We start from the raw sequence: 25,880 nt of genomic DNA on the forward strand, positions 1-25,880 counted from the left end.
ACTGTATATACTTAATATGTTTGCAGTTAGATATCCTGAGAAGTGGACCTTTGACAATACATACATTTATATGACGACCACCTAATTAACTTCTGGATTACGCTAATAATTTTAATTTATGTGGTGATAAGTGAATATAAATCAGTTCATTATCGTTTTATCATATAAGATAAGTCGGGAAATCATATCAAAATTACTGTTATTGTGAATAGAAGCAATGTCAAATCTTAATCCTGTAACTAGGTAGGTATATCTATATAATTCTACCTAAATTAATTTAGTTATCGATCTTACGGAAATGCAATGGTGTAGACTTACTTTTTTATAAGGTTCAACTATTAAACAGCAGAAAATATCAGGTATGACTAGCCTTTTTCTAGATATATGTTAGAATTTCTGCAATTTTTTTCAGTGGGTTGCTAGGATAGTGAGAGAACCTACGTGCAAGAACTGAAGTTTAGAGATCCTGCAGTTTGACTTGTATCTGCCACAATAGGTTAAACATTCTGTACCTGAACGTTGATAATAATAGGTACTATGTCAGGTATATAATAGGTATATATTTTTCAGTTTAATGTTAACTGTGCGTCAATTCATCACCTCCATGATTAAGGTTAAGACCCATTTTTCTTTTAATGACTGGCAGCTAAAGTCACGAGGTTTGACAGCTCTGAATTAAATTTAAAACTGTCAAATTGGTACTGATTCTGAGCACAACCTAATTTTAGAGTATTCGCATCCTCTTCTTACTAATGTAATATGAAAAGGACAGACGCAGTTTAACAGTTTTAAATTTAATTTTTAGATGGTAAAACCCGTGATTTTAGCGCACAGTCGCGAGCCTACTGTTTGTATTTGTAGCGTGCGCTAAAATTTTGAGTCTTTAAATGTGAAGTTCATGTTCTGTCCCTTTTCAGCATTGTTAAAAAGAAAAGGATGCAGATACCCTAAATTTAGTTTAGAGAAAGAGAACGCAATCGGTGCCACTGTGTCTGTCCTTTTCATATTACGTTAGTAAGAAGAGGATGCGAATACTCTAAAATTTAGGTGTGCTCAGAGTACCAATAATACTTGCCTAGCTGACTTCTGCAGTTTTACTGTTAGTAGACATGTGGCGGACGCGCAGACTTCGGGTTTTTCCGCTGCGGTTCGGCTGGTGGTCGGGTTAGGGCGAGACGCCAGTGAGCTCTACACTCTGACGCGAAGAGGCCGCGCGCAAGGGGCTACGAAGCCCCGGTCGATCAAATAGTTATAAGTTTTAAAGTTATTTAGCATTTATCTAGTTTATTGTGAATATATTTTATATACATATACATAGGGTGTTTAATTACGAACATATCCCCTACAGTGGTGACTTTCCGACGTGTTTACAATAGTTCTTTGTGCTATATACCTACTTACATTCGTGCGACTATGGCGGAGAAGTCAGACGATAAAGTGCCCGTAATCGAAACCGTGCGGGTCAAAGTTCCACCATTTTGGCCAGACGAGCCTGCCCTATGGTTCGCCCAGTTGGAAGGACAATTTGCGCTGGCGAACATTAGTGTAGACGCAACGAAATACAATTACGTCATATCGAACCTTGAATATAAATATGTCACTGAAATAAAAGACATCGTGAAAAATCCGCCGGACACTAACAAGTATGACAAAGTAAAAGCGGAGTTGATAGCGCGCCTGTCATCTTCACAAGAACAGCGGGTGCGACAGCTACTTACCCACGAAGACATCGGGGACCGCAAGCCGTCGCAATTTCTGCGACACCTCCAGGGGCTTGCGGGGCCGAACGTGCCGGATGACTTCGTCCGTTCGTTGTGGGCCGGCCGTCTACCTACGCATATTCAGGTCATCATTGCGTCTCAGCCTAGGAGTAGCCTCGACGAGCTGGCTACGTTGGCCGACACCGTTAACGAAGTCATTGGTACATCGCAAGTACATCAGCTGGCCGCGCCCGCGCCGCCCGCGCCGCCCACGGCGGCGAGCGCCGAGTTCAACGACCTCAAGCGAACGATCGCCGACTTGACGCGGCAAGTTGCCGCTCTATCTGCGTCATCGCGATCCCAATCCCGCTCAAAGTCGAAGGGTAACACGGGATGGCGTCGACGTTCCCGGAGCCAGTCCCACGATGATTTGACCAACGACGCGTTCTGCTGGTATCACCGAAAATTTGGCGAAAATGCGACCAGGTGCCGGGCGCCTTGCCGGTGCCTACACGGCGGAAAACAACAAAGGCAGTCATTGATGGCGGCGGATGGCTGTCCAAATGTTGCACCTAGCCGCGTTTTCGTGACTGATAAAGTTAATAATATTAAGTTTTTAATAGACACTGGGGCGGACTTGTGTGTATTTCCGGTGAAAAATGTAAGTGGTAGTAAGAATAAGGTATTGGTCAAAACAACCGACTATAAACTTTTTGCGGCAAATGGTTCCGAAATTAATACCTACGGATTCATAGTTTTAAATTTGAACTTTGGATTGCGTCGTGAATTTCGCTGGCGTTTCGTTATAGCCGACGTCACCAGACCGATTATAGGTATAGATTTTTTGTCGTACTATAACTTGCTCGTAGATGTAAGGAACCGTCGGTTAGTCGATAACACGACTTCGCTTATTGTTAGTGCTATACCTGTTAATTCTTCCTCCGGGTGCTGTCAAATTAAAACTGTTACAGGTACTTCTCGATATCATGAGTTACTTAGGCAGTTCCCTGAGGTCACGCGACCCTCTGGTGAGCCTGCGGTGCAAGAGGTCAAGCATAAAACCCTTCATTACATCCGTACTACGCCCGGACCACCTGTGTACAGTCGACCACGCAGATTAGCACCGGACCGACTCCGCCGAGCTAAGCGCGAGTTTGAAGAGATGGTGAGAGCAGGTATCGCACGTAGGTCGGATAGTCCGTGGGCGTCGCCACTTCAACTTGTACCTAAAAAAGATGGGACCGAACGACCTTGCGGAGATTATAGAGGTGTCAATGCGCGAACAATACCTGATCGTTACCCAGTACGACACATCGCAGATTTTTCACATAATCTGCATGGATGTACTGTATTCAGCAAAATTGACTTGGTGCGAGCTTATCATTTGATTCCAGTTAACCCTTCAGACATACCTAAGACCGCTATAACCACTCCATTTGGTTTATTCGAATTTCCGAGGATGAGTTTTGGATTGCGAAATGGAGCACAGTCGTTCCAACGATTCATGGACGAGATTTTGAGAGACTTGGATTTTGCTTTTCCGTATATCGACGATATTTTGATCGCGTCAAGTGGACATGAAGAGCATGTTCATCATGTCAAGCTCGTTCTGGAACGTCTTCGAGATCATGGCGCTGTTGTAAATTCTGCTAAGAGCGTTTTTGGTGTACCAGAAGTTGAGTTCCTCGGATATCTGGTTTCGGCAAGCGGCACGAGTCCTACGGCAGAGAAGGTTAGTGGTATTCAGAACTTCACGCAGCCGAAGACCCTAAAGGAATTAAGGAGATTTCTTGGCATGATCAACTTTTATAGAAGATACTTGCCAAACGCTGCAGAGATCCAAGCGCCACTACACCGACTCCTTTCTGGCCCAGACACTAAACCTAATACTCCCATCACCTGGACGGATGAGCTGGAGCAGGCGTTCAATAAATGCAAAGAGAGCCTTGTGAGTGCTACCCTGCTCGCTCATCCTCATCCGACTGCGGAACTGATGCTAGTGTGTGATGCGTCCGATGTCGCGATCGGCGCCGTTTTACAGCAGAAAGTTGAAGGTAAGTGTCAACCCCTTGCTTTCTTCTCTAAAAAGTTAACTTCGGCCCAACGGAAATATAGCCCTTTTGATCGAGAGCTACTCGCAATTTACGAGGCCGTCAAGCATTTCCGCTGTATGGTTGAGCTGAAGCCGTTTACGATCTGGACGGACCACAAACCTATTGTTGCTGCTTTTCGTAAGGCATCGGAAAAGTGTTCTCCATGTCAGTTTCGACATTTCAATTTCGTGTCACAATTTACGACCGACGTGCGACACATATCCGGACACGACAACGTCGTAGCTGACGCGCTGTCTCGGATCGAAGCTATTTCTGATGACATTAGTTTGGACAAGCTTGCTTCTTCTCAAGAGACAGACACCGAGTTGAGACATCTTTTGCACACTTCTTCGTCTTCGCTGGATTTGCAGAAAATCAGAGTTTCTGATTCTAGCGCATGCAAAGTGTATTGCGATGTTTCGGGTCCGAAACCTCGTCTATATCTAACACCTGAGTTCCGCAAACGAGCTTATGAATTAGTCCACGGCTTAAGCCATCCTGGTGCTGCGCCTACTATACGACTGATGGCAGAAAGGTACATTTGGCCTAGCTTACGTAAAGATTGCAGAGCCTGGACTAAAGCCTGCATTGCATGCCAACGATCGAAGGTAGCACGACATACACGAGCTCCAGTTCATGCTTTCTCTCCTCCATCTTCACGTTTTAACCACGTCCATATAGATCTGATTGGGCCGCTCACTATATCGCATGGCTACCGCTATTGTTTGACTGCGGTGGACCGTTTTTCGCGCTGGCCCGAGGTGGTACCGCTTGAAGATATGACAGCTGAGAGGGTAGCCAGTGCCTTTGTGTGCACATGGGTTGCTCGTTTTGGGTGTCCGCGGCAGATAACAACGGACAGAGGACGGCAATTCGAGTGTCATTTGTTTAAAGAGCTTGCTAAACTGACCGGATCTAACCACCTAACCACTACTGCTTATCATCCCGCTGCAAATGGTTTGGTAGAAAGGTTTCACCGCCAACTTAAAGCTGCCATTATGTGTCATGATAATGAAAACTGGTATGAGGTGCTTCCACTAGTGCTGCTTGGAATACGCAGTGCCTGGAAAGAAGATATTGCATCGACCTCCGCAGAGTTAGTATATGGCGAAAGTTTACGATTACCTGGAGATCTTTTCCTGCCTTCTACGCCTGAAGTCACAGACTACAGCGATTTTCTGTCTCGTTTTCGCAATCATATGCGAAACCTGAAACCGACACCTGTAGTGCGTCATGGTAGTTCGAAAACCTTCGTTCACAAGGATCTTTCTTCCGCTACTGCTGTATTTTTAAGGCAAGATGCTGTTCGCAGACCGTTACAGCCACCGTATTCTGGCCCGTATAAGGTTGTTGACCGTTCAGAGAAAACTTTCAAGATCGACATCGCGGGAAAAGTCGTGACAGTTTCCATAGATCGTTTGAAACCGGCGTACGTCATGCACGATCCCGAACCTGACCCTCTTGCACTCGCGGCTCCGGAACCGCCTGTCTCTAGGCCTGCTTATGTTACTCGCTCTGGTAGGCGCGTTAGATTCCCTGCGAAATTTACGACCTAAAGGTCTCCGGGGGGGCTGATGTGGCGGACGCGCAGACTTCGGGTTTTTCCGCTGCGGTTCGGCTGGTGGTCGGGTTAGGGCGAGACGCCAGTGAGCTCTACACTCTGACGCGAAGAGGCCGCGCGCAAGGGGCTACGAAGCCCCGGTCGATCAAATAGTTATAAGTTTTAAAGTTATTTAGCATTTATCTAGTTTATTGTGAATATATTTTATATACATATACATAGGGTGTTTAATTACGAACATATCCCCTACAGACACTTAAGCTTAAGTTCCTATAGAAATTCTAACATTATTATTATTTCTCATTAAAATGTAGTTTATGCTGTATTAAATAAGATGAAATAAAAAAAAACGTCGTGTAACAATTAATATTATAATTTGCTACAATCACCACTTTAATGTAATATACAATAACAAAATGGAAAAATAACATAAATAACATTTAGCCATACATACCTATGTCATAATCTCGTTAAATTACAAGTCTTTCTTAATCAATACAATATTGATTTCCACAAAAAAAAAAACTTTTGGTAACTTCTGTAGACGAATGAAAATATGATTCATTCAAGGCATAGGTAATTTGTATTATTGTAGCATGGCATGAGGTACTTAAACTATTGCCATAGAGATCAGCTTTCAAAATAAGCACTAAGGTAGCACAAGTGAGTTTAGTTTACCCAGCGCAAATCCCCGCCCATTTCTTTTAACTTAGCTTCATTGTAGTGAAATTGGTCTGAATTAGTCATTATTCCAAATGGGAGAAAAAGCGAAAAAAGAAAAATTTGCAACTTTTTAGAGATCAACAATTCTGCGAAGTAAGAAAGTGAACCATTGCTCGCACCGCTTATTCTAATGTTACAAGATAAACTAAGTAAGTATAGGTAAGTCCCAAATCCTGGTGCGCGCAAAAAAGTAATTTCTGTCTCCACTACATTTCAGTGATGCGTTTCTCGCTTAAAGTCTTTGTATGAGTACCTACATTAGCATTATAATCAAGCTCAGAGATAATCTGAGAAATCAAGGAGAATAACTCACGAGCAATTAAAGCCTCCGTTGTCATTCACATAAAATAAAAGAAGTGTGGGATGGGATACATTTATTACCTAACTGTGGCAAAGCCAAAAGGAAGGGTTGCGATTTTAGTAGTAGTAGTAGTAGTAGTAGTAGTAGTAGTTTAGTAGTAGTACCTACTTATGTATGTACCTATGTATGTTTTATTTGATGTGGTTGTATCGTACAAAACTTCTCGTTTGCTTCTGCTATTAAAATATAAATAAGTACATGTACATTACAAACAAGTACAATTTATTCGTCGAGGGCGTTATTTTGAATTCAGGGCGAAACAAAGGATTCTAAAGCAGGATACTGAGCGTAGCAAGGAATTTAATATACGCCGCCGAGAGCAAAATATTTTGGCCCTGAGTGACACACATCAGTACCTACCTGTGAGAAAAAACAAAATACATATGCATAAGCACGAACGCAGCACAAAACCGCTGTTAACTGCAGCGCTGTGTTTCAGGATTGATGTGACTTGAGACGAAACTGTAGGTATATTGCAGAAACAAAATTTACACGTGTAGGCGAAACCTCTTTTAAAAGGGATTCATCGCTTATTATACAAGTATCCAGAACCAAATCTTTTTTAATACTCTATGTTAGTATTTTAACTATCTCCACCAACTTATCTTAAATGCAACAAAATTGAGCAGTTTTTAAATAAAACCCTACCAACTTAACAATGCCACGCCATTAAGACTAGGATTTTCTAGCGAACTACCTATTTGGTGTCTATTTGTGATGATTTGTCCGTTACAAATTACAATGCATTTCCATTTTGCAACACATCTGTACTTAAGCGTAAAAATATAATAAAAGTCAAAACATTATTACTTCGTGGTTGAGATTCTTGTGGTATACTAAAAAATTAGATTTTCAAAATTTTGCGGCTGCGACTTTAACATAATAAAATATTACTTAAATTCAAACAATTGATGCAAAATGTTCTTAGTCTCACGAGTAACGTGACTAATCACGTTTACATCTTTTCTATACTTTGGCTAAGCGTGAAAAGTTAATTTCAACGAGTAGTGTGTTCTTATAGGAAAATTATTTTTGTTTTAGGTGCCTCAGTCATCACAATATATCTCAATTTAGGTAATAAGTTACGTTGATAATACTCTAGCACCTGTTTTCATTAATGCGAGTCTGTGCGCATCATATTTTGCTACACTTCGAAAGTTGCCAGTCTAAAATCTAGATGCTAAAATCAAGCTAATGTGCAGGTGTGTCACGTGAGTCGCCAGAGCCCAACAAGATTTACCTACGACGGTAGATATATTGTAACAGACGGTACATTATTGTAACAGACGGTACATTATTGTATCAGAGTTCTGGAGATTGTATAGTCACTTAAAGTACAGATGCACATATATTATTTTAAAGGTCGGAATGTTTGTTCTAGCTTAATATACCTACCTATAAATTATAACTTAGTTTGGTTTGTTGTCTTACATTTATTATCTACATTGTACACAAAACATTTGCCAACTCCAGAATCGGCTATAGTCACAATCACTTAAAAAAAATACACTTTGTCATAAATCACAGTTTAAGAAAACTATTACCTATATCACCATTTGCTTTTCAATCTTATTTTTAACACTATGTAGGCACACGCGATAAATACGAATCCTATCGCAAGAAGGGATATAACAGCCATTGAAAACTTTTCTCCTGCCATATCATTGTCCTTTAGAAATTGTGAAGGTCGGGAATAATGACAGTATAAATCTGAACAGGTCAGCCTAGGACGGTCCAGTCCGAAGATGGATATGACTAATCCAACTAGTCCATGCTTCAAAAATGATAGTTGAAATAGCCATCGGATGAACGATGGCGCATCGCTGTATCTGAGGAAGAACCCGGAGAATATTGTGAATGGCATAATGAAGAACGGACCGAAGACAACGCCATTCTAAAAACAGAAATATTAACCATTATCAACGGTTACTATATATGTGATAATCTAAATATGTGTCTTTTTAAAATATGTTTATAATTTTTTCAGGTTAATAAATACTTTGGCCTCCTATTTGGGGCGCCCAGAGTTTGACCTCAGGCACACACCTCTTACTTTCCGGAGTCCGGTTGTAAGTAATTAAACACTTGCTTGCAGATATGCAAGTTTCCTCACGGTATTCCTTCACCAATGAGGTAAAGGAACACCGTAGTGCATCCCTGAGAATTCTCCATCATGTTTTCAAGAGTGTATGAACCGTGAGAGTGTGTGAAAGTCTACCAATCCACACTTGGCCAACGTTGTGGATTGTAGTCTAAAGCTAAACTCTTATTATTCCGAGAGGAGACCGTGCTCAGTGGAGTGAGCCGGAGGACAGGTTGATTGATGCTGATCATGCTAAATAGTACCGATGAAATCCACGCAGATTGCGTGGATTTCATCATATAATTAAGAACAAACGTTTAGGACTTACTTTCACATTAAACATGGAGCCGTTGCAAAGTCCGATGCATAGTGCAACGAAGGATACTAGCATAAGCGTGCAGCAAAATATGAAAAATCTGATGTACTCCGCTGGTTGCCCCGTCATCCAGTATGTGATGCAGGCGAATAACATCGTACACACTGTTTGTGTGGGCAAAGCGGATACTAGCGTTGATGCGTAGTACGCTCCTGTGTTATACCATCGGTTGAAGTGCTCTCTTCTTGTAACTGGAATTTGTTCTGGAACTTTGAAAAAACATGACACTAAAGTACCGTCTTGTAGACAAACATTTACAAATTGTTGACAATCACACTGAAGTGATGGAGGAAATTCTCAAATGAAATGGGTTGAAATAATTAATTTTTCTAATCTAAATTTTCTTATAACTAATTGTCTAAACTATACTAATAATTGTCACTATAATAGTTCAGAAGAACGGAATCTGGCCAACGAATTATGAATAGTGGTAGCAGTGATGCAAAATAGGTCCCAATTTTTGTCATTTCGGAATCGGAAAGGAGCGAGGATGAGTATTGCTAGGGACTCCGCGCACAATCAACTGAGTTACTTATTTGCAATATTGATTAGATAGGAAATATTTCTTATATTTATTTCTCCGAGTGGCCAGTGGTAATAAGTGCAACTGGGCACAAACGCCTTACTAGCTCATATTAGATTTGAGTTTAAATTTGTATTTGTCGAACCGTTATAGCAGAAATAGAAATACACATTCTGTGAAAAATTGAGGTCTCTATCTATTATGGTTCATGGCGATACAGCCCACTGACAGAAGGATAGAAGGACGGATAGACGGACTGACGAACGAACAGCGGAGTCTTAGTAATAGGGTCTCGTCGCAATGGCACCCTTCGTGTACCCTAAACACTGTTTTCGAAAGGCTAAGGATAGGTACTTACAACTAATAGTGACTGCATTGAAGGCCGTGAACATAAGGAACATGAGGCTAAAGTACAGGAAGTTGTAGTTGTCACGCACGTACTTCGCATCTTCACCGACGTTGTAGTATAGAAATCCAATGAAAAATGCCATTAAGCAGTGAATACCTGTCATCATAATTGTAAAGGACGGACTGCGCCAGACAGACTAAAAACAAAATAAGAAACACATATTTCAGGAAATATGTTTTGTGGAAAATTGAAGGAATTTGGTTGTTTTCCTGATAAAGACCAAAATTAAATTATTAAATTAATTTCCCATTACAATAAATTGAGGAGCTGGTGAATAAAATAGAGTAAATGCACTAGGTAGCCTTTTTGTGTGCTGTACAAAATTAAGGTTTCAATGCCATTTAACAATAATACTTATTGTAAATCTTGCATAAAAAGTGTAATAGTGATTTTAAGGGACTTCTTGATAAGCGATTATGGTGAAATAGAACTAAGTAATTACATTTGTCCAAAAATGTAGCTAGTTTAGAGAAGAGGTAGAGTTGTTTTGAAATGAACATTTTAACTTACCAATAATGCTCTCCAAGTTAATACTACAAACTGCTTCCAAGGCGATGTAGGGTACGTGCTTTTAAGAGCTAATAATATTTTACGAGTTGGGTCTTCTTTGGGGGTGGGTAAGGAAGTCAAATATACTTCATCACTTTTACTCCTTTTATATTCTGAAACATAAAAGAATTACCTACTATTATTACAAAATACGACATAGCTCAACGGGTTGCGAAGCTGAAGTGGCAATGGGCAGGGCACATAGTTGTAGTAGTTGGAATGGCGACCTCGCACCGGAAGACGCAGTGGTGGAAGACCCCCCCCAATAGGTAGACGGACGACATCAGACGAGTCGCAGGGAGCCGCTGGATTCAGGCGGCGCAAGACCGTGGCGTGTGGAAGTCCCTACGAGGGACCTATGTCCAGCCGTGGACGTCATCGTATGCACACACGGTATAATGCGCGCAAAATAACTAATAAGTAGTCCAATCTACGTGCAACAATGGTGATTTGAGCATAAATACACAAGCACGCATTTATACGCCTCGTGTTCATGTTAGACTACTTATTTTGCGCACATCAGGTATAGCTAAAAGATAAACGTCTTTAGGTATGCCTTTGCCATTGCCGCGTAGTCGTTAATCATTTCTCTACCACGTATTAAAGCGTCGGTGTGCTAAAAGCGTTTTTGGTTCTACGATCGAAGCTTTTTGGGCTCTTGCAATTCAGTAGGGCGATTGTCTAAAACCTGCATCAATCATTATTACAATCTCAATTGTTCTGATTGGCTGAATTTGTGCGATCCTTGTTGCAACAATGCATTGTAGCCAATAGTGAGCGAGCGTCAACCAATCCGAGGTGATTGCGATCGTGACATTATAGCTGTCATTCTTCCGCAATCGCGCAGCTGGTGATAAGCCTTCGCAATATAGCTTGATTTGAAAACTCTTGCAGGTTATTTATGTGATTTGCCAGACTCCAAGAACATGCGACTTATGCAGGAGCTTTTTAGTTCATCAAAATATCTAATATCTTTGGATCTTACCTATTAATTTCCTATCAGTCTCATTGGGAATATTTTGTGTCCACTGTTCACTTTTTCCATTTCGCGAACATTGCACTAGTCTATCCTCGTTCTCCGCACATACTTCTAAAACTGAAACAAAAATATTATGCAATAATTCTAGCTCAAAAGAGATCGACCGTGGCGTCGTCCGCGTCGGACTGAAAAAAAGCTATTGGGGTTTTCGTCAAGAAATTTTCAGTACTCAAAAGTCTGGAGTTGAGAAAAGGGGATGCTACAACCTTGTGCCTCGGAGAGCCGTTGGTCCTGCGCCTGATCTCTCTCCGATCGTGTCGGATTGCGTCTTATCAGACTACGAGAGTGAGGCAAAGGATTGCACCTGTGTTTGTAGTTTGTACACTATTCTCCTGCGTAGTTGGCTAGACTCCGTTGAGATTTGCCGCCGCGCCATAAATTCGATCGGGAGTCGCTATTTATTTAAACGTCTTTCCGGAGGAGCCTTATGTATTCTGTAGGTATGTTCTATATCTGTACTATTAAATTCATCCCCTGAATCATTTCATATTATCTATGCCACAGAGCACAGGCGATCACGTTTCCTTTGTCTTGTTTATAGCTATACCCACTTTGTAGCGGCAAAGATTTTTTGTGTTGTTAAGTATGTGTTAGATGTAAGTTATTTCATGCCCTATGGTGATGACTTATAAAAGAAACCTTGAATAAAGGTATTTATTGCATTCTAATTGCCTTGAGATTCAGTGACACTTCTACTTACTTACCTACTCCAATAAAATTACTAATATGGATAGTGAATTACTGGTCATCTGGATTATTAGTAGCTATAATACATTAGTGTATCTACTTAAAGCTTTTATGTAGTCTATATTGCCATATTACAATACTCATCTCATACACATACACACACTCACACGTACACACACCCACAAACACACACACACAGCTTTTCGCGTCTATTGGACAAATTACGAGTTTTCAGGGTTCTGTACCCGAAAGGTGTCAACGGGACCCTATTACTAACCTTCCCGCCGCGCCGTCGTGTCTGTCAGCTGGCTGTATATCTCATGAACCGTTATTGACAGAGAGTTGAAATTTTTACAGTGTGTAGATATGTAATAAAACACAAGATGGCGAATTTTAAAATGGCCGCCATGCAAATTTAAAAAACTGGTCAAGTGCGAGTTGGACTCACACACGAAGGGTTGCGTACCATCCATGGTACAAGATTATGTACCTAGTTTTACCTTAGCGGCCATTTTGAAATTTTTATTACATATATTTTGTTTTTATTGCGGCTATAAAATTACCTACTAATAACATAACTATGTAAATTTTCTACTCATTGGGGTTCGTGAGATACAGCCCGCTGACAGACAGACAGATAGATAGACAGGATGGAACGGATGCACAGATGAGGCTTAATGATAGGATCGCATTGGCACCCTTCGGGTACGGAACCTTCGTAAAAAAAAGTACAATAGTTTTATATTTGTTCGATGATACGGAACCCTTCGTGTGCGGTTCTGACTCACACTTAACCGGTTTTTTAAAATAGCACAGGTGATCCAGAAATGTATACTAACAAAAGTCTACAGCATTGTGATATGGCGGGCAAATGAGGTTCATCTGCTCCAAGTACGGCAACAGCAGAGGCACGGAGCCCATGTAGGCGCACCTCCCGGCCGCCACCGCGTACAGGCGGTCCACCATGTGCAGCAGCATCGCTGAGGGCTGGTGCATGCTGATGACCACCGTCCTCCCTTGCCGAGCCAGCAGGTGCAGCAGGTAGATCAGCTGCTTTGATATCGAGCAGTCCAGCCCACTGAAAGAAAGGATTCTACATCACAACTAAATAAATGCAAAAGTTGTAGCAACGGATCAACGTGATATCTTTTATGGATATAGTAAAGTTAAAGACCTGAAAAGAGCCATAGACTACTTTTTGTCCCGGAAAAATATAGAGATCCATGAGATTTCTCATCCCATGAGACCGGGACCGGTTAGCTAGGAGCAGTTTAAATATACGAAATGTCGTGTACCAAGGTTCTATTCGTATGTTAATCATGTCTATGGTAGGAATAAAGAATCATCATCATCATCATCATCAACCAATAGACGTCCACAGCTGGACATAGGTCTCTTGTAGGGACTTCCACACGCCACGGTCTTGCGCCGCCTGGATCCAGCGGCTCCCTGCGACTCGTTTGATGTCGTCCGTCCACCTAGTGGGGGGTCTTCCAACGCTGCGTCTTCCGGTGCGAGGTCGCCATTCCAGCACCTTGGGACCCCAACGTCTACCGGTTTTCCGAACTATGTGCCCTGCCCATTGCCACTTCAGCTTCGCAACGTTAGGCTATGTCGGTTAATCTAGCTCTCCTACGGATCTCCTCATTTCTGATTTGATCACGTAGGGAAACTCCAAACATAGCTCTCTCCATCGTCCGCTGAGTGACTCTTAGCTTTCTTATGAGGCCCAACAGGTGGACGGATGACATCAGACGAGTTGCAGGGAGCCACTGGATTCAGGCGGTGCAAGACCGTGGCGTGTGGAAGTCCCTACAAGAGAACCTATGTCTATCGGTTGATGATGATGATGATGATGAAATAGGCTGTCTCCCGCTAATAGGTATTGGAATTGAATGTCATTAAAAGAGAAAATGCGCATTTTTGTTAATACGCCCGCTCCTGCGAAGGACGGAATACATTCGCCCCTATGCTGGTTTGAAGCCCGCGATAGGTATATATCGTACGTACATTATACCACGTAGTATTATGGATTTAGAATAATGGTCGTTTGCGATAAAGTTTTATTAAAATCGAACCGGTTTCGAAAACCAGTAGCTCGATTACGGTAAAATGCAAATATTCGTTAGTAAAATTATGTAACATGACAATACATGACACATAATAAAATACTAAGAAATCATAGTCCAGTAAATAATAGTAATAAAGAACTGATAAGTCTCATTACTTTGGTCAATTCCAAGTCAATGTCTGATAAGATTGTGCTTTGGCCTTCGTTATATCGCACAGTGATTTGTGGATTGCAAGGAGCTCCGATAGCGATGAGAGTCAAAGGTTAAAACCCTTTGTTTAACAGTATATTTAGATGTTGCTACCCAATTAACAGATAACATAAAAATATCAATATACATTTAAGAGACAAGAAATTAGCATTGACATCACTACCCCTAGTATAAATGCGAAAGTGTGTTTGTTTGTTGGTTTGTCCTTCAATCACGTCGCAACGAAGCAACTGGTTAACGTGATTTTTGCATGGGTAGATATAGTTTAATACCTGGAGAGTGACATAGGCTACTTTTTATCCCGGAAAATCAAAGAGTTCCCAAAGGATTTTTAAAAACCTAAATCCACGTGTACGAAGTCGCGGGCATCAGCTAGTTTCAAATATTTGCACAATGCATAATGTAGGTAATTATCGCAAATTTAAATAAAACAATGTATTAAAAAAGTAATCGCGTGGTCGCCTCAAACTGATCCTTGATTCCTCGAATTCAACATTTTGGGAATTGAAATTGGCATGTATGTATATACGAATGAAAATAAATGTATGTAATGTATGTACGAATGAAAATAAATTCAAATTTTAGTTTTCAAGAAAACTGATTCTGAAATACTGAAATGTGCGAAAACTTGAGGGCGAATACAAATACTGAAAACGGTGATTTGTAAATACAAATTTGCTACTGAGACCAACCAGTGTAAGTAATTATTATGCGGAAAAAAATCTATTTTTGCGACAATTTTATGGCACACGTTATATTCAAAATTTTGCAAGGTTTGATTTCAAGAGTACTATTATTGTAACTGAAACGAAAATGTTTCAGTTATAATAATAGTTCGAAACGACAATGTTTCAGTTATAATAATAGTTCAAATACTATGTCGGGCAATGAACCAAGGATTCACAAAAATAACTTGAACAAGGTTATGGAATAACTAACTGCTGTACAGGTACAGTCAACAGCTATCGCTACAAACTAAGTTGGGAATATTACCCAACAGAACCTAAGCGCGCCCGGCCTGCGGCTGGGCAAATGTATATTTATGTTCTAATCTAACCTAACCCAATCTAACTTTACTAGATTTTAGCAAATATAGGAGGAATTTACATGTACTCTTGATAACGGCTATTTGGAAAAGGATCAATTCTTCCGATCGACTGCAATTAACAAATTAATCGCATCAAATTTTCGCAATGACAGGGCAAGGTCCTCATTATTATAGGCCGTAACCTGTTTGGAATAATATATTTATACGAGTAAACGTTATATAGAGAGAGCCAACGCGTGCCAGACCTTAGTTATTTTATAAAAGCTGAAAGTTTCTCTGCGTATTGTCCCCAACACTGGGAGGAACGTTTGTTTGGATCATGGCGCCTTTGGGAGATAACAGATAATAAAGGTATCTAAAATCTTACGTCAAATTATAAAATCTATTTTTTTTATATTTTCTTCGGAATAGTATTAGAAATCACGTGATGCACTGCCAGACACTTAGTGTCGTGGCTACCCCCTGCCGGACATTCTAAAACATGTTAAACTTTAAGGAAGGTCTGGCACGCGCTGGCTCTTAGTCCATTATCTAGATATTTCATATTGCGAATCGATATTCATTACCATAAATTGTGCTATAGAACAGGCCTTTATTTATGAAAACGAGTCAATCTAGTTTTTATTGTTTTTTTTTGGTCATAGAATTAGAATAGACAAGCTATTATGCTCGCGACTTCGTCCGCGTGGACTATACAAATTTCAAACCCATATTTCACCCCCTTAGGGGTTGAATTTTCAGAAAATCCTTTCTTAGCGGATGCCTACGTCATAAAAACTATCTGCCTGCCAAATTTCAGCCTGATCCGTCCAGTAGTTTGAGCTGTGCGTTGATAGATCAGTCAGTCAGTCACCTTTTTCTTTTATATATTTAAATGTACAGAGTGTAACCAGAATGCTAGCAAAAACTTAGCGTTATTATTATACTACTTAAACATAATCCAATGCCAATAACCATTTGCCTTATCTTATAGTTTTAGTGATTTAGATTTATCAAACCCGCAATGTATAGAGTGCAAAACTCGGGGTCAATGCCCCACCTACTACAACGTGACTCAGCGAATATATGTCCTCTTTATCCCGTAGGAATTTCGAAAAATCCAACCTTATTCCTTATCTGCACGAGAACCTTTGTTCAAACAGCTTTCTAGATTCAAGGGGTTGGGCTGGGTGTTGATATTTTAGGCAGTGAGTCAGGGCTTTTTTAGGGTTCCGTACCTCAAAAGGAAAAACGGAACCCTTATAGGATCACTTTGTTGTCTGTCTGTCTGTATGTCTGTGAAGAAACCTACGGGGTACTTCCCGTAGACCTAGAATCATGAAATTTGGCAGGAAGTAGGTCTTATAGCAGACATAAGGCGAAAAATCTGAAAACCGTGAATTTGTGGTTACATCACAGAAAAACATTTTTTTTTTTTAAATTTATTTATTTATTTAAACAACTCAGTACAGTAATCAACTCCCTGGAATCCTGATCCCTAAACTAGGAAATCCCGTGTCTTAGGGGCCAGTGCCTTCCCAATCGTGGTCTGGTGGTGGGGTTAAATTGTGGTCATGAACTAATAATAATTAGTGTTTTCAATTTTCAAAGTAAGATAACTATACCAAGTGGGGGTTCATACGAAAGGGCTTCACTTGTGCATTCTAAAATAGATTTTTATTTATTTTTATGCATCATAGTTTTTGATTTACCTGCAAAATGTCGCAAAAATACGACTGTAGTACGGAACCCTCGGCGCGCGAGCCTGACTCGCACTTGGCTGTTTTTTATTAGTCACGTTCCTTGGAAGTTTTGTTATTTTCCGGAATAATCAAAAAGTATCCTAGGTATGTCACTCTCCAGGGTCTTTAATTATACCCATGCAAAAATTCACGTCTATCCTTCGCGCGTTGCTCCGTTGCAGTTGTGACGTAATCGAAGGGACAAACCAATAAACCAACAAACAAACACGTTCGCATTTATAATATGTGTACTGAATTAGTGATAGATAATACTTAGATAGCTATGTGGTTTCAGTACAAAATAATAATTTTAAATACGATAGGTACCTTGTAGGTTCATCAAGGAACATGACGGGCGGATCGCTGACTAGTTCGAGCCCGATCGCCAGCCTTTTCTTCTGACCCCCCGACAAGCTCCCAGCTCGCGTACCCCGCGCTTGAGACACGCCTAGTGAGGTTACTATCTCATCTACCTGGAAAAAATGAGGGTAGGGTAGTTCCATTATATAAAACAATAAAATCAACGCGTCGTCGCGTACTTTTAGGTGTTTTGGAAGACCCACTATTTATTATTATTAGTCACTAAGAAATAATTTATTATTGATTACTTTCACAATAATTTAATGACGAAATTATAGCAGGTACCTACAACATAATAAATATGTTGTATATTTCTCGACTCTAGTATCATAAGGTCGGATGTGTACCTCCGACCAAACTCACTTTTTTACATAAAGGTAATGAGCATTTCGGGCTCTTTCTGCCAAGCTGACACCAGTATTTCTATCTCTTTTCGTTGCAAAGATAAATACATGCATAATGTCGTATCTGAACACATTCTAAAAATTTGGAGAACCATAATTATATTTTTTGACTTGCGTATGTATGCACCAAAGCAATGGAGAAAAATGATAGATGTATTTTGAGTTCGACCATTATGCTACGAAATAAGTTTATTTGTAATACTAGCTGGTACTGCAGTTACGCACTTCTGCTTCTAAAATATGTAATAATTTTGTTAGGTAAAATCACAACAGATGTTATGCTTCGAATTTTTTGTATTAATATTTGGACTGTGAATCATTTAAGACTTTTTGCCTTGTAATATAAATGATTTTGCAATAAAATTCATGGAAGTAAGTTGAAATAAAGCTTTTTGTTTGTGACTACATTAAAGTTGATGTGATTAATAGGTAAGAGATCCATCCTATTTCACCAAAATTTTGGACTAAACTGCGGGAAAAAAGTAAAGAGCCAGAATAAAGCTGAAGACATTTTGAAAATATAGACTAGAAAATCTTTTAGGACCACGAAAATCACAGCATGGAAATCTAAACATATATTATAATAATACCCCACTAAGCAAAAAACCGTGCATTTATGGTGTTTTTTATGATTCATAGTTCAAATCATCAGTTCAAAAATTTATTGCCCTAGTTTTTAAGGTAGCCTTAAAAAATTAGAGTACCTAATCAATTTTTTTCTTCGTTACCCGTCTTATAATCGACCGAATTTGATATTAATCGAGAGCAGAAATTATAAGGCACCTACAATATGTGATGATAGTGATTCTAACGAAACACACCTAATTATAGGAAGCTTTAGATTATGTTAATTTAAATATAAATGTAGTATAAATTAATTTATTAATTAAACAACTAATAAAAGTGAAAGTAAAAAAATAAAAAAACTTAACTAAAACACGAAAGAAACAGTTTAAAAAAGTATCTGTTAAAAAGAACAGTCGAAACCGAAGCAATGGAGTTTTCAAGAAAGCAGAAAGTATTTTTTTATTACAAAAGTGGCAATGCCGGATTTGACTAACAGTAAATCCTTATACCTGCGTAGTTTCTGCACCTTAAAAACGATTCATGATGCTACCAGCAGTGTTGCTACTTTAATGTGGTCTGAAAACATCAGCTGCAGCGGAAGGAATAAAACAGTATCTTGTCTTATTTCATTAATCTACTAGAGAAGAAACAAAGTATTCTCGAAATTGTTGAAGAATTGACTTTGTGGTCAATTATCAGACCACAAAATCGGAGCATGATAATCGTTATGGCTTACTTATGATTGTTATAAGGATTACCACACTAAAAGGTGATAAATCACAAGCTTTATGCTAAAATGCAACATGTACCTACGTGGAGTAAGATGTAATCCATGCACAAATAGAAAAAAAGGGAACAGCTGAAAACAATGCAGATTACTAAACTAAGAGATTGGTCACAGTTTACAAGAACATGCGAAGGAACAAAACTTTTTGATAAGTTTGATTTGGCACTACAACATATTTTTAAAGACCACATCCCTTTACAAAGGTGATATATCAGGACCGTTTGTTATATCAAAAAAAAATAAGAACGGCGGGGATTTTCAGAATTCTGGCTACAACTAACGCAATAATGTTGGGTGTTATTAATTTAAAAAGATTTTTTTGTATTTCATTAGTATGTTATAGGTACATATAAACTTAAAATTCTTCCCCGCTTTCGCCCAATATACGACATAATGAGAAACCATTATCCACTGTAAAATATAACCAACTTTTGCAGTAGGTACCTGTTGACCTCCATTCTTACTTTACGTACCTAATCATTATAAGGAAAATCAGGCTATGTTGGCATGTTTTAGATTTCTATATTGATGTAACCGTCATGTATGCAATTCCACAAAAAATGTTTGGCCCACTGTAGGTTTCTAATTACTTTGTAATTTTTTTTTCCAATTTTTGGCCGTTGTTTTTAATTAATGGGCTTTATTTGTGAATTTGTTAATGTTATTTTCATTCATTCAGAAGTCACAAGGTTTACACGGATGCAATGGTCAGACTATCGGGCGAATGCAATTATTATGTTTCAGATCTAACTAATCAGTTTCAGAAAAATCAGATAGGTACATTGTTGCTATCTCACAAAACTCCTAAATGATTTTTGTGAGATAACTACTGTGATCTTTTGTCCGAATATTACTTATGTATAATCAGTTAAGACGTATTATGAAATATTAAGTAATAGATCCGACTTTTATTTCAAATTTGTAATAGTAAAAATTGCAGCCATAAAGTCGGTTTACAACTTATGCACACAATTTTTTAGCACAGTTACGAATATTACCAGCATAAAGTCGCATATCGTCCATTTTGATGAAATTGTGAGTTTATATTTTATTTATTAATGATAAAGTATTTCTAGTAATGGTTAATGATAGGTACAGTTAAGTGTTAAATATTACAAAAACAACTGAAATTGTATCTCTAGTAGTTTAGAAATTATGACCCGATTTCCCTAGCATTTTTGTTTTGGCTCTCCTGAAAAGTAGCAAAAATCCACATCCGACCTTATGATACTAGAGTCGAGATTTTTGTGGCTATTTTTACAAGAGCTCGGCCATCATCTTATTTGATTCGCGTCATAAACGGCAGTTAATGGCGCGAACAATACGGATACCTACATTGTTAAAAATAAAGAAAAAAACTATATTTTCGTAATTAGAGGAACTGAATTACCGTAGATTGGAGAGTTCACATCTTTGTTTTGAAATTTCAAGGGCATACCTATACTTACTCTGTCTTAAAAGTTAATCAGATAAACAAATAAGTACTTTTTATAAATTAATGAGAGTGGCTGCAATGATTTTAACTGATTTGAGTTTATACTCATACCTTACCATACCTTGGCCTACTATAATTTACAATATCAAATATTTGAAAAGAGCAACCGCCGAGTTTCTTGCTGGTTCTTCTCGGTAGGAAAGGCATTCCGAACCAGTGGTAGATGCATCCGACTATTCGAAAGTACTTTTAAAAGTTTATTCGAATAAAAAAGATTTTTATTTTATTTTATTTTTTATTATTTATAAGTCGAATTAAAAAAATATCGTTTTTACATTCTGTTTGTAAAACAAATTGATTACTCTCAGTAATAAACAAAATTATTATTGGTGAGAGTAGCCGATTTAACTACTAAAATTACTCCAAAATAGGAAGTTTTTAAGGAAGATGGAATCTCTCTGGAATCCTCTAAGGAAAAAAGAAACGCAAATCGGTTCATTTTCAGAAAAATTGGCGTAAGTACTTAAATCCCTCCTAATTACTTTATCTATCCATGGAATTAAAAAAAAGCCTTCTCTTATATGAGTCGCTTAAAAGTTTTATAATTTGTCGTATTTGGAATTGACTATGCTGCGTAGACCCTACTGGCCGCTACAGCGTCACCGGGGGGGGGGGGGGGGGGGGGGGGGGGGGGGTTTGGCGAGCGCGAAGCTCTGCCTGCCGTCCTCCTAAGGGGCTCCTGTGAGGCTCGGACCACGGCTTAGGATGACGTTGGGATGGGTGGAGTTGTTGGACTACTCGTTAGTCCGTACGCCCGAGGCCGAGGCCGTGGCGTGAGTCCACGTCCGGGTGACGTTAGAAAGCGTCTTCGCCGGCGAAGACGCTGTTAGTATAAAAACCGTGATCTTCCGTCTTTTATGCCCATAGCTAAGGAGTGGAAAAGTTAGATAGGTACCTAGGTACTTAGTCGAATTAATACGAACCCTTTGAAGTTTCTGTTTACTGCTGACATGGTTTCCCAGCTTCAGCTCAGCGGCGATCGTGAGGGACTCTTGTATAGTGAGCATGTCATGAACTTTGTCGTCTTGGAGGATGTAGCAAGATCTCCGCCTGAACATTTTCTCATTTCGCACCCGACCGTTCACACACACTCTTCCACTGGTTGGCTTCCTGTAAGCAGAATGAAATATCCTAATTAACTGTTAGTAACACGGGCTCAAAGCTTTACATACAAAACTTAGGAGAGCGCTAGGGAGCTCGCTAGGGTATTACCCTCTTCCTTCTCCCAAGAACTTAAGTAAGGTGCCTTGGGGTAATTTTGACAGTCATTTCTATCAGATGATGTAACGTCTTTATGTCGGTTAGTTAGATAAACAATTTTTCTAATTAGGTCCTCGGAAATGTATCTTTTGATTTGTCTATGACAAATCTTTTGACATGGACTTATCGACATGTTTAAAACCGTCTAAGTATCTGCCAAAAACTGTGAATGTATTTTATCTTTTACGTCCGGTAGTCACTGTTAACAAAATGTTATGTAGGTAGAGGTAGGTACTCGTAGGTAACCATCCGTTATCAATGTATGATAAGACCGCGGTACTCATGATCCAAATAAATATTAATTTTTTGCAAGTTTTGTTGCATGCGTAGTAAAACCTTGTAGAGCAGGTGTAGTGAGGACATTTTGGTCATTAAATTAATGGAAAAAAACTTAATATATGTATTTTTAGAGCAACCCTGACCAAAGTACAGGTTATACTTATACCTACTTAATATTATATATGAAGCAATAATTAACTAATTTATCATTCCAAAATGTATTTTTCATACAAGGGGGTAGTACAATATATCTATACAGTTTTCCTGCAAGATTAAAAAGCACCGAAAGCATCAGCCAAATTATGGAACTAACTGCCTTCGGCGGTGTTGTCACTAGTTTTCAACATGCCCGGGGCTAGTTAAGGGACGAATCAACCAATTCCTGAAAATTCAACAACGCATTGGCTCGTGCTTCAAAATACATAAATGTTCACGGCGCCGGCGGCTTTAATTTGTATGGTGGCCATTTTGAAATTTCGTTGTTTAAGTGGCAACAGAAATTCACATTGAAAATTTTAGCTCTCTACCTATTACCACCGTTCATGACAGACAGACGGACGAACAACAGAGGCTTAGTAATAGTTCAGGTACGGAATCCTAAAAATTCAAAAAACTGCAATAAAGATATAGGTAGGTACCTACCTACATAATATGCCTAATGGCGGAAAACAATAACAGTAACAATGTTTGATGGAGGTTTTAAATAAATTTAATAAATCGACCTAGGTGATAATATCTCTCTAGTGGTTCGAACTACGTTTTTAGTAATGGGCGAACGTCGTCAGGAGGATATAAACATTTCAACATCACAATGCGAATACAATTTTCTTGGGGTAATAAAGTTTTATGGTCATTAAGAGATCATACAATTTTTTTTCTTATAAAACTGGTTAAACAATTGAGTCATTTACGTCATTCACACTAAATAGAGTCATACACTTGCGGTTTTCATTATGGTAACTGTTTATTATGTTGTTCTAGTAGAAATCAAATAAGTACATAAAGAAATATTTTTCATTCCAACTATACTCGATGACGTACCAACTGCACAAGTAGGGACAAAAGGTGGCGAACGAACCACAATAGCTGGCAGCTTTAGTTGTAATGCTAAGATGACATAATAGTGAGGAATTACCTCAGAACAAGGACTATTAGAAGTAGCTCTATTGTGACACTTACTCTTAGAGCGAGATAGCTAAATGCATTTAAGCTCTTATAAGAACGTGACAAAATGATTATGTTTTATCCTTATCACCGTGGCCACTTTTTTTTGTTTGCTAAAATGTATTTGTACGTGAGATTTTGGCAAACAACGTGAAGTGAGGTTATTTTGACTCAAGTATTGTAAATAAATAATTGATTCGTTTTGTTGTTTTTGAAGTTATTGTGCAATGGTGGGTTGCAGTATACTAGCCTACAATAGCCGAAGCGAACGTAAAATAGACGGAATTCACAATTTCACAAGTAAGTACCTCTGCTTGAGCGAGAGGGACTGAGGGGGTCACGCTAGTTGCATATCTGTGGGAATTGAATTACAAAGTCTCTGAGGTCTCAGGTTTTATCAGGAACCTTCAAAAAATTTCGCACGGTTGATAACGGGCAACGCGAACGGGCAATGTATTGTACCTGCCTATGCAAAACTTTACGACTTTTGGAAGCTTTATATTTGAAAACTATGAACACAATGTTTCAATACCAATGTCCTCATGAAATAAAAACACCTCTAAAATAAGGACTAAAATCGTACTTACTTTTGACATAAAATTTGACACATAAAGTTAAAATGGCGCGTAAGGAGTTAAATTTTACGCGTTATTACCTATTTTCAATACCTTTATTTTTGATCCTGTGGCTGTGTGGCGGCGTACATTGCTCTATTGCCATCTCTTTTTCGGTGGGTAGGTACACTACACTAAATATCTCTATTCTTCTCACATTTCTGGCCCCTATTATCGAAAACTTCAGAAGCCAACTTCGAACTTAGGATTTGAAAAAAAAAGTGCATCGCGTGGTCGCGGTGTCTCACTACTATGTCAGAAATCTTCTTGCAAATTATTTCAATAACAACTGTACCAAGTTTCAATTCAATCGTATGAACTGTGCGCGACAGACTCAAAACATTAATTTTTAGGGTTCCGTACTACCGAAAAAGGAAAAACGGAACCCTTATAGGATCACTTTGTTGTCTGTCTGTCTCTCTGTTTGTCAAGAAACCTACAGGGTACTTCCTGTTGACCTAGAATCATGAAATTTGGCAGGTACCATACCTACCATCCATAAATTAAAAGTCCATAAATTAAAAAAAAACACTAAACTATGTCTAATTGGTATTTATTTTATTTACAAGCAAAGTGTTATATTTTGGAATGGCGCTTGTACTTAGTTGGTTAAGTATCACTTACTCATGCAGGCACGTATATCCTATCAGTATAAAACTAACACTATTATCTATAAGTGGGTTAGACCTACGAGTGCAGTGCTTATGCTTAGTCATCCATCATAATGTAGCAGGCTAGGTGGTGAATCATTTTATCTAAGTAACCTATTGTATGCTCGCGTACCTACTACATACCTGTCGAGATACCTTTAATGTTACAGTTAGTACTTTGAAGTAATGTAAAAAATGATTCACACCAGAAGTTAATCGCCGATATTTAGATTTTAGCGGGAGGTTCAATCACTATTAGTAGTACTATAATAATAAGATACATACTTAAAAAAACCAGCCAAGTGCGAGTCGGCTCATGCAATGAGGGTTCCGTACTACAGTCGTATTTTTTCGACATTTTGCACGATAATTCAAAAACTATGATGCATAAAAATAAATAAAAATCTGTTTTAGAATGTACAAGTGAAGACCTTTCATATGATACCCAACTTGATATAGTTATCTCACTTCGAAAATAGAAAATACTAATTATTATTTTTTCAATGTCAGCTATAAGATCTACCTACCTGCCAAATTTCATGATTCTAGGTCAACGGGAAGTACCCTGTAGGTTTCTTGACAGACAGACGGAGAGACAGACAGACAGACAGACAGACAGACAGACAGACAACAAAGTGATCCTATAAGGGTTCCGTTTTTCCTTTTGAGGTACGGAACCCGAAAAAGTGAGAAAATTTACTACGTTACCTACCTATTACGATACTCAAAAATCAACATAAAATATCTAGTATCACAGTATATAAATACTTACCTATACATACAATGAAGTCTTGTGGAGTATATAGGTATATATATTCATTTTTATCATTTAGTTTGCATAGAATTACAATCCATGTATTATTTATACATTGCGAAAGGGATAGACGGACGGACAGCGAAGGCTTCGTAATAGAATCCAGTTAGCATCCTTCAGGTACGGAATCCTAAAAAGTGAGTCAATCAGAGTTGATTACGATCGTCGTACGTAACATTCGTCGAGGTCCTTAAATGACATCCAACTTCAAAACGCGTCGGCAATAGCATTTTTCATACAATATTTTTTATCGATACTGTTAATGAACTGTCAAAACATTTTTTGTCCACATCGATCCTTTATGGACTGTTTCCATGAACCGTGCTAGGAA

At 38.9% G+C, this 25,880-nt stretch overlaps 1 protein-coding gene across 2 annotated transcripts in view; it reads right to left on the reverse strand.

The window, feature by feature from the left end:
* Nucleotides 1-5,706: 5,706 nt before the first annotated feature.
* The window catches only part of LOC117984641 (ATP-binding cassette subfamily G member 4-like), a 49,509-nt gene continuing 29,335 nt past the window's right edge, over nt 5,707-25,880 (reverse strand). For both annotated transcript variants that reach the window (XM_034971264.2, XM_034971265.2), the window contains exons 3-10: nt 21,692-21,878; nt 17,483-17,628; nt 12,944-13,182; nt 11,364-11,474; nt 10,340-10,491; nt 9,779-9,965; nt 8,850-9,106; nt 5,707-8,332 (exon numbers count right to left, since the gene is read on the reverse strand). In XM_034971264.2, the coding sequence (XP_034827155.1) occupies nt 7,988-8,332; nt 8,850-9,106; nt 9,779-9,965; nt 10,340-10,491; nt 11,364-11,474; nt 12,944-13,182; nt 17,483-17,628; nt 21,692-21,878 (1,624 nt within the window). In that variant the 3' untranslated portion in view covers nt 5,707-7,987. The remainder of the gene's footprint in view (nt 8,333-8,849; nt 9,107-9,778; nt 9,966-10,339; nt 10,492-11,363; nt 11,475-12,943; nt 13,183-17,482; nt 17,629-21,691; nt 21,879-25,880) is intronic.

Source organism: Maniola hyperantus, chromosome 8 (genome assembly GCF_902806685.2).
Source record: "Maniola hyperantus chromosome 8, iAphHyp1.2, whole genome shotgun sequence".
NCBI classification, from domain to species: domain Eukaryota; kingdom Metazoa; phylum Arthropoda; class Insecta; order Lepidoptera; family Nymphalidae; genus Maniola; species Maniola hyperantus.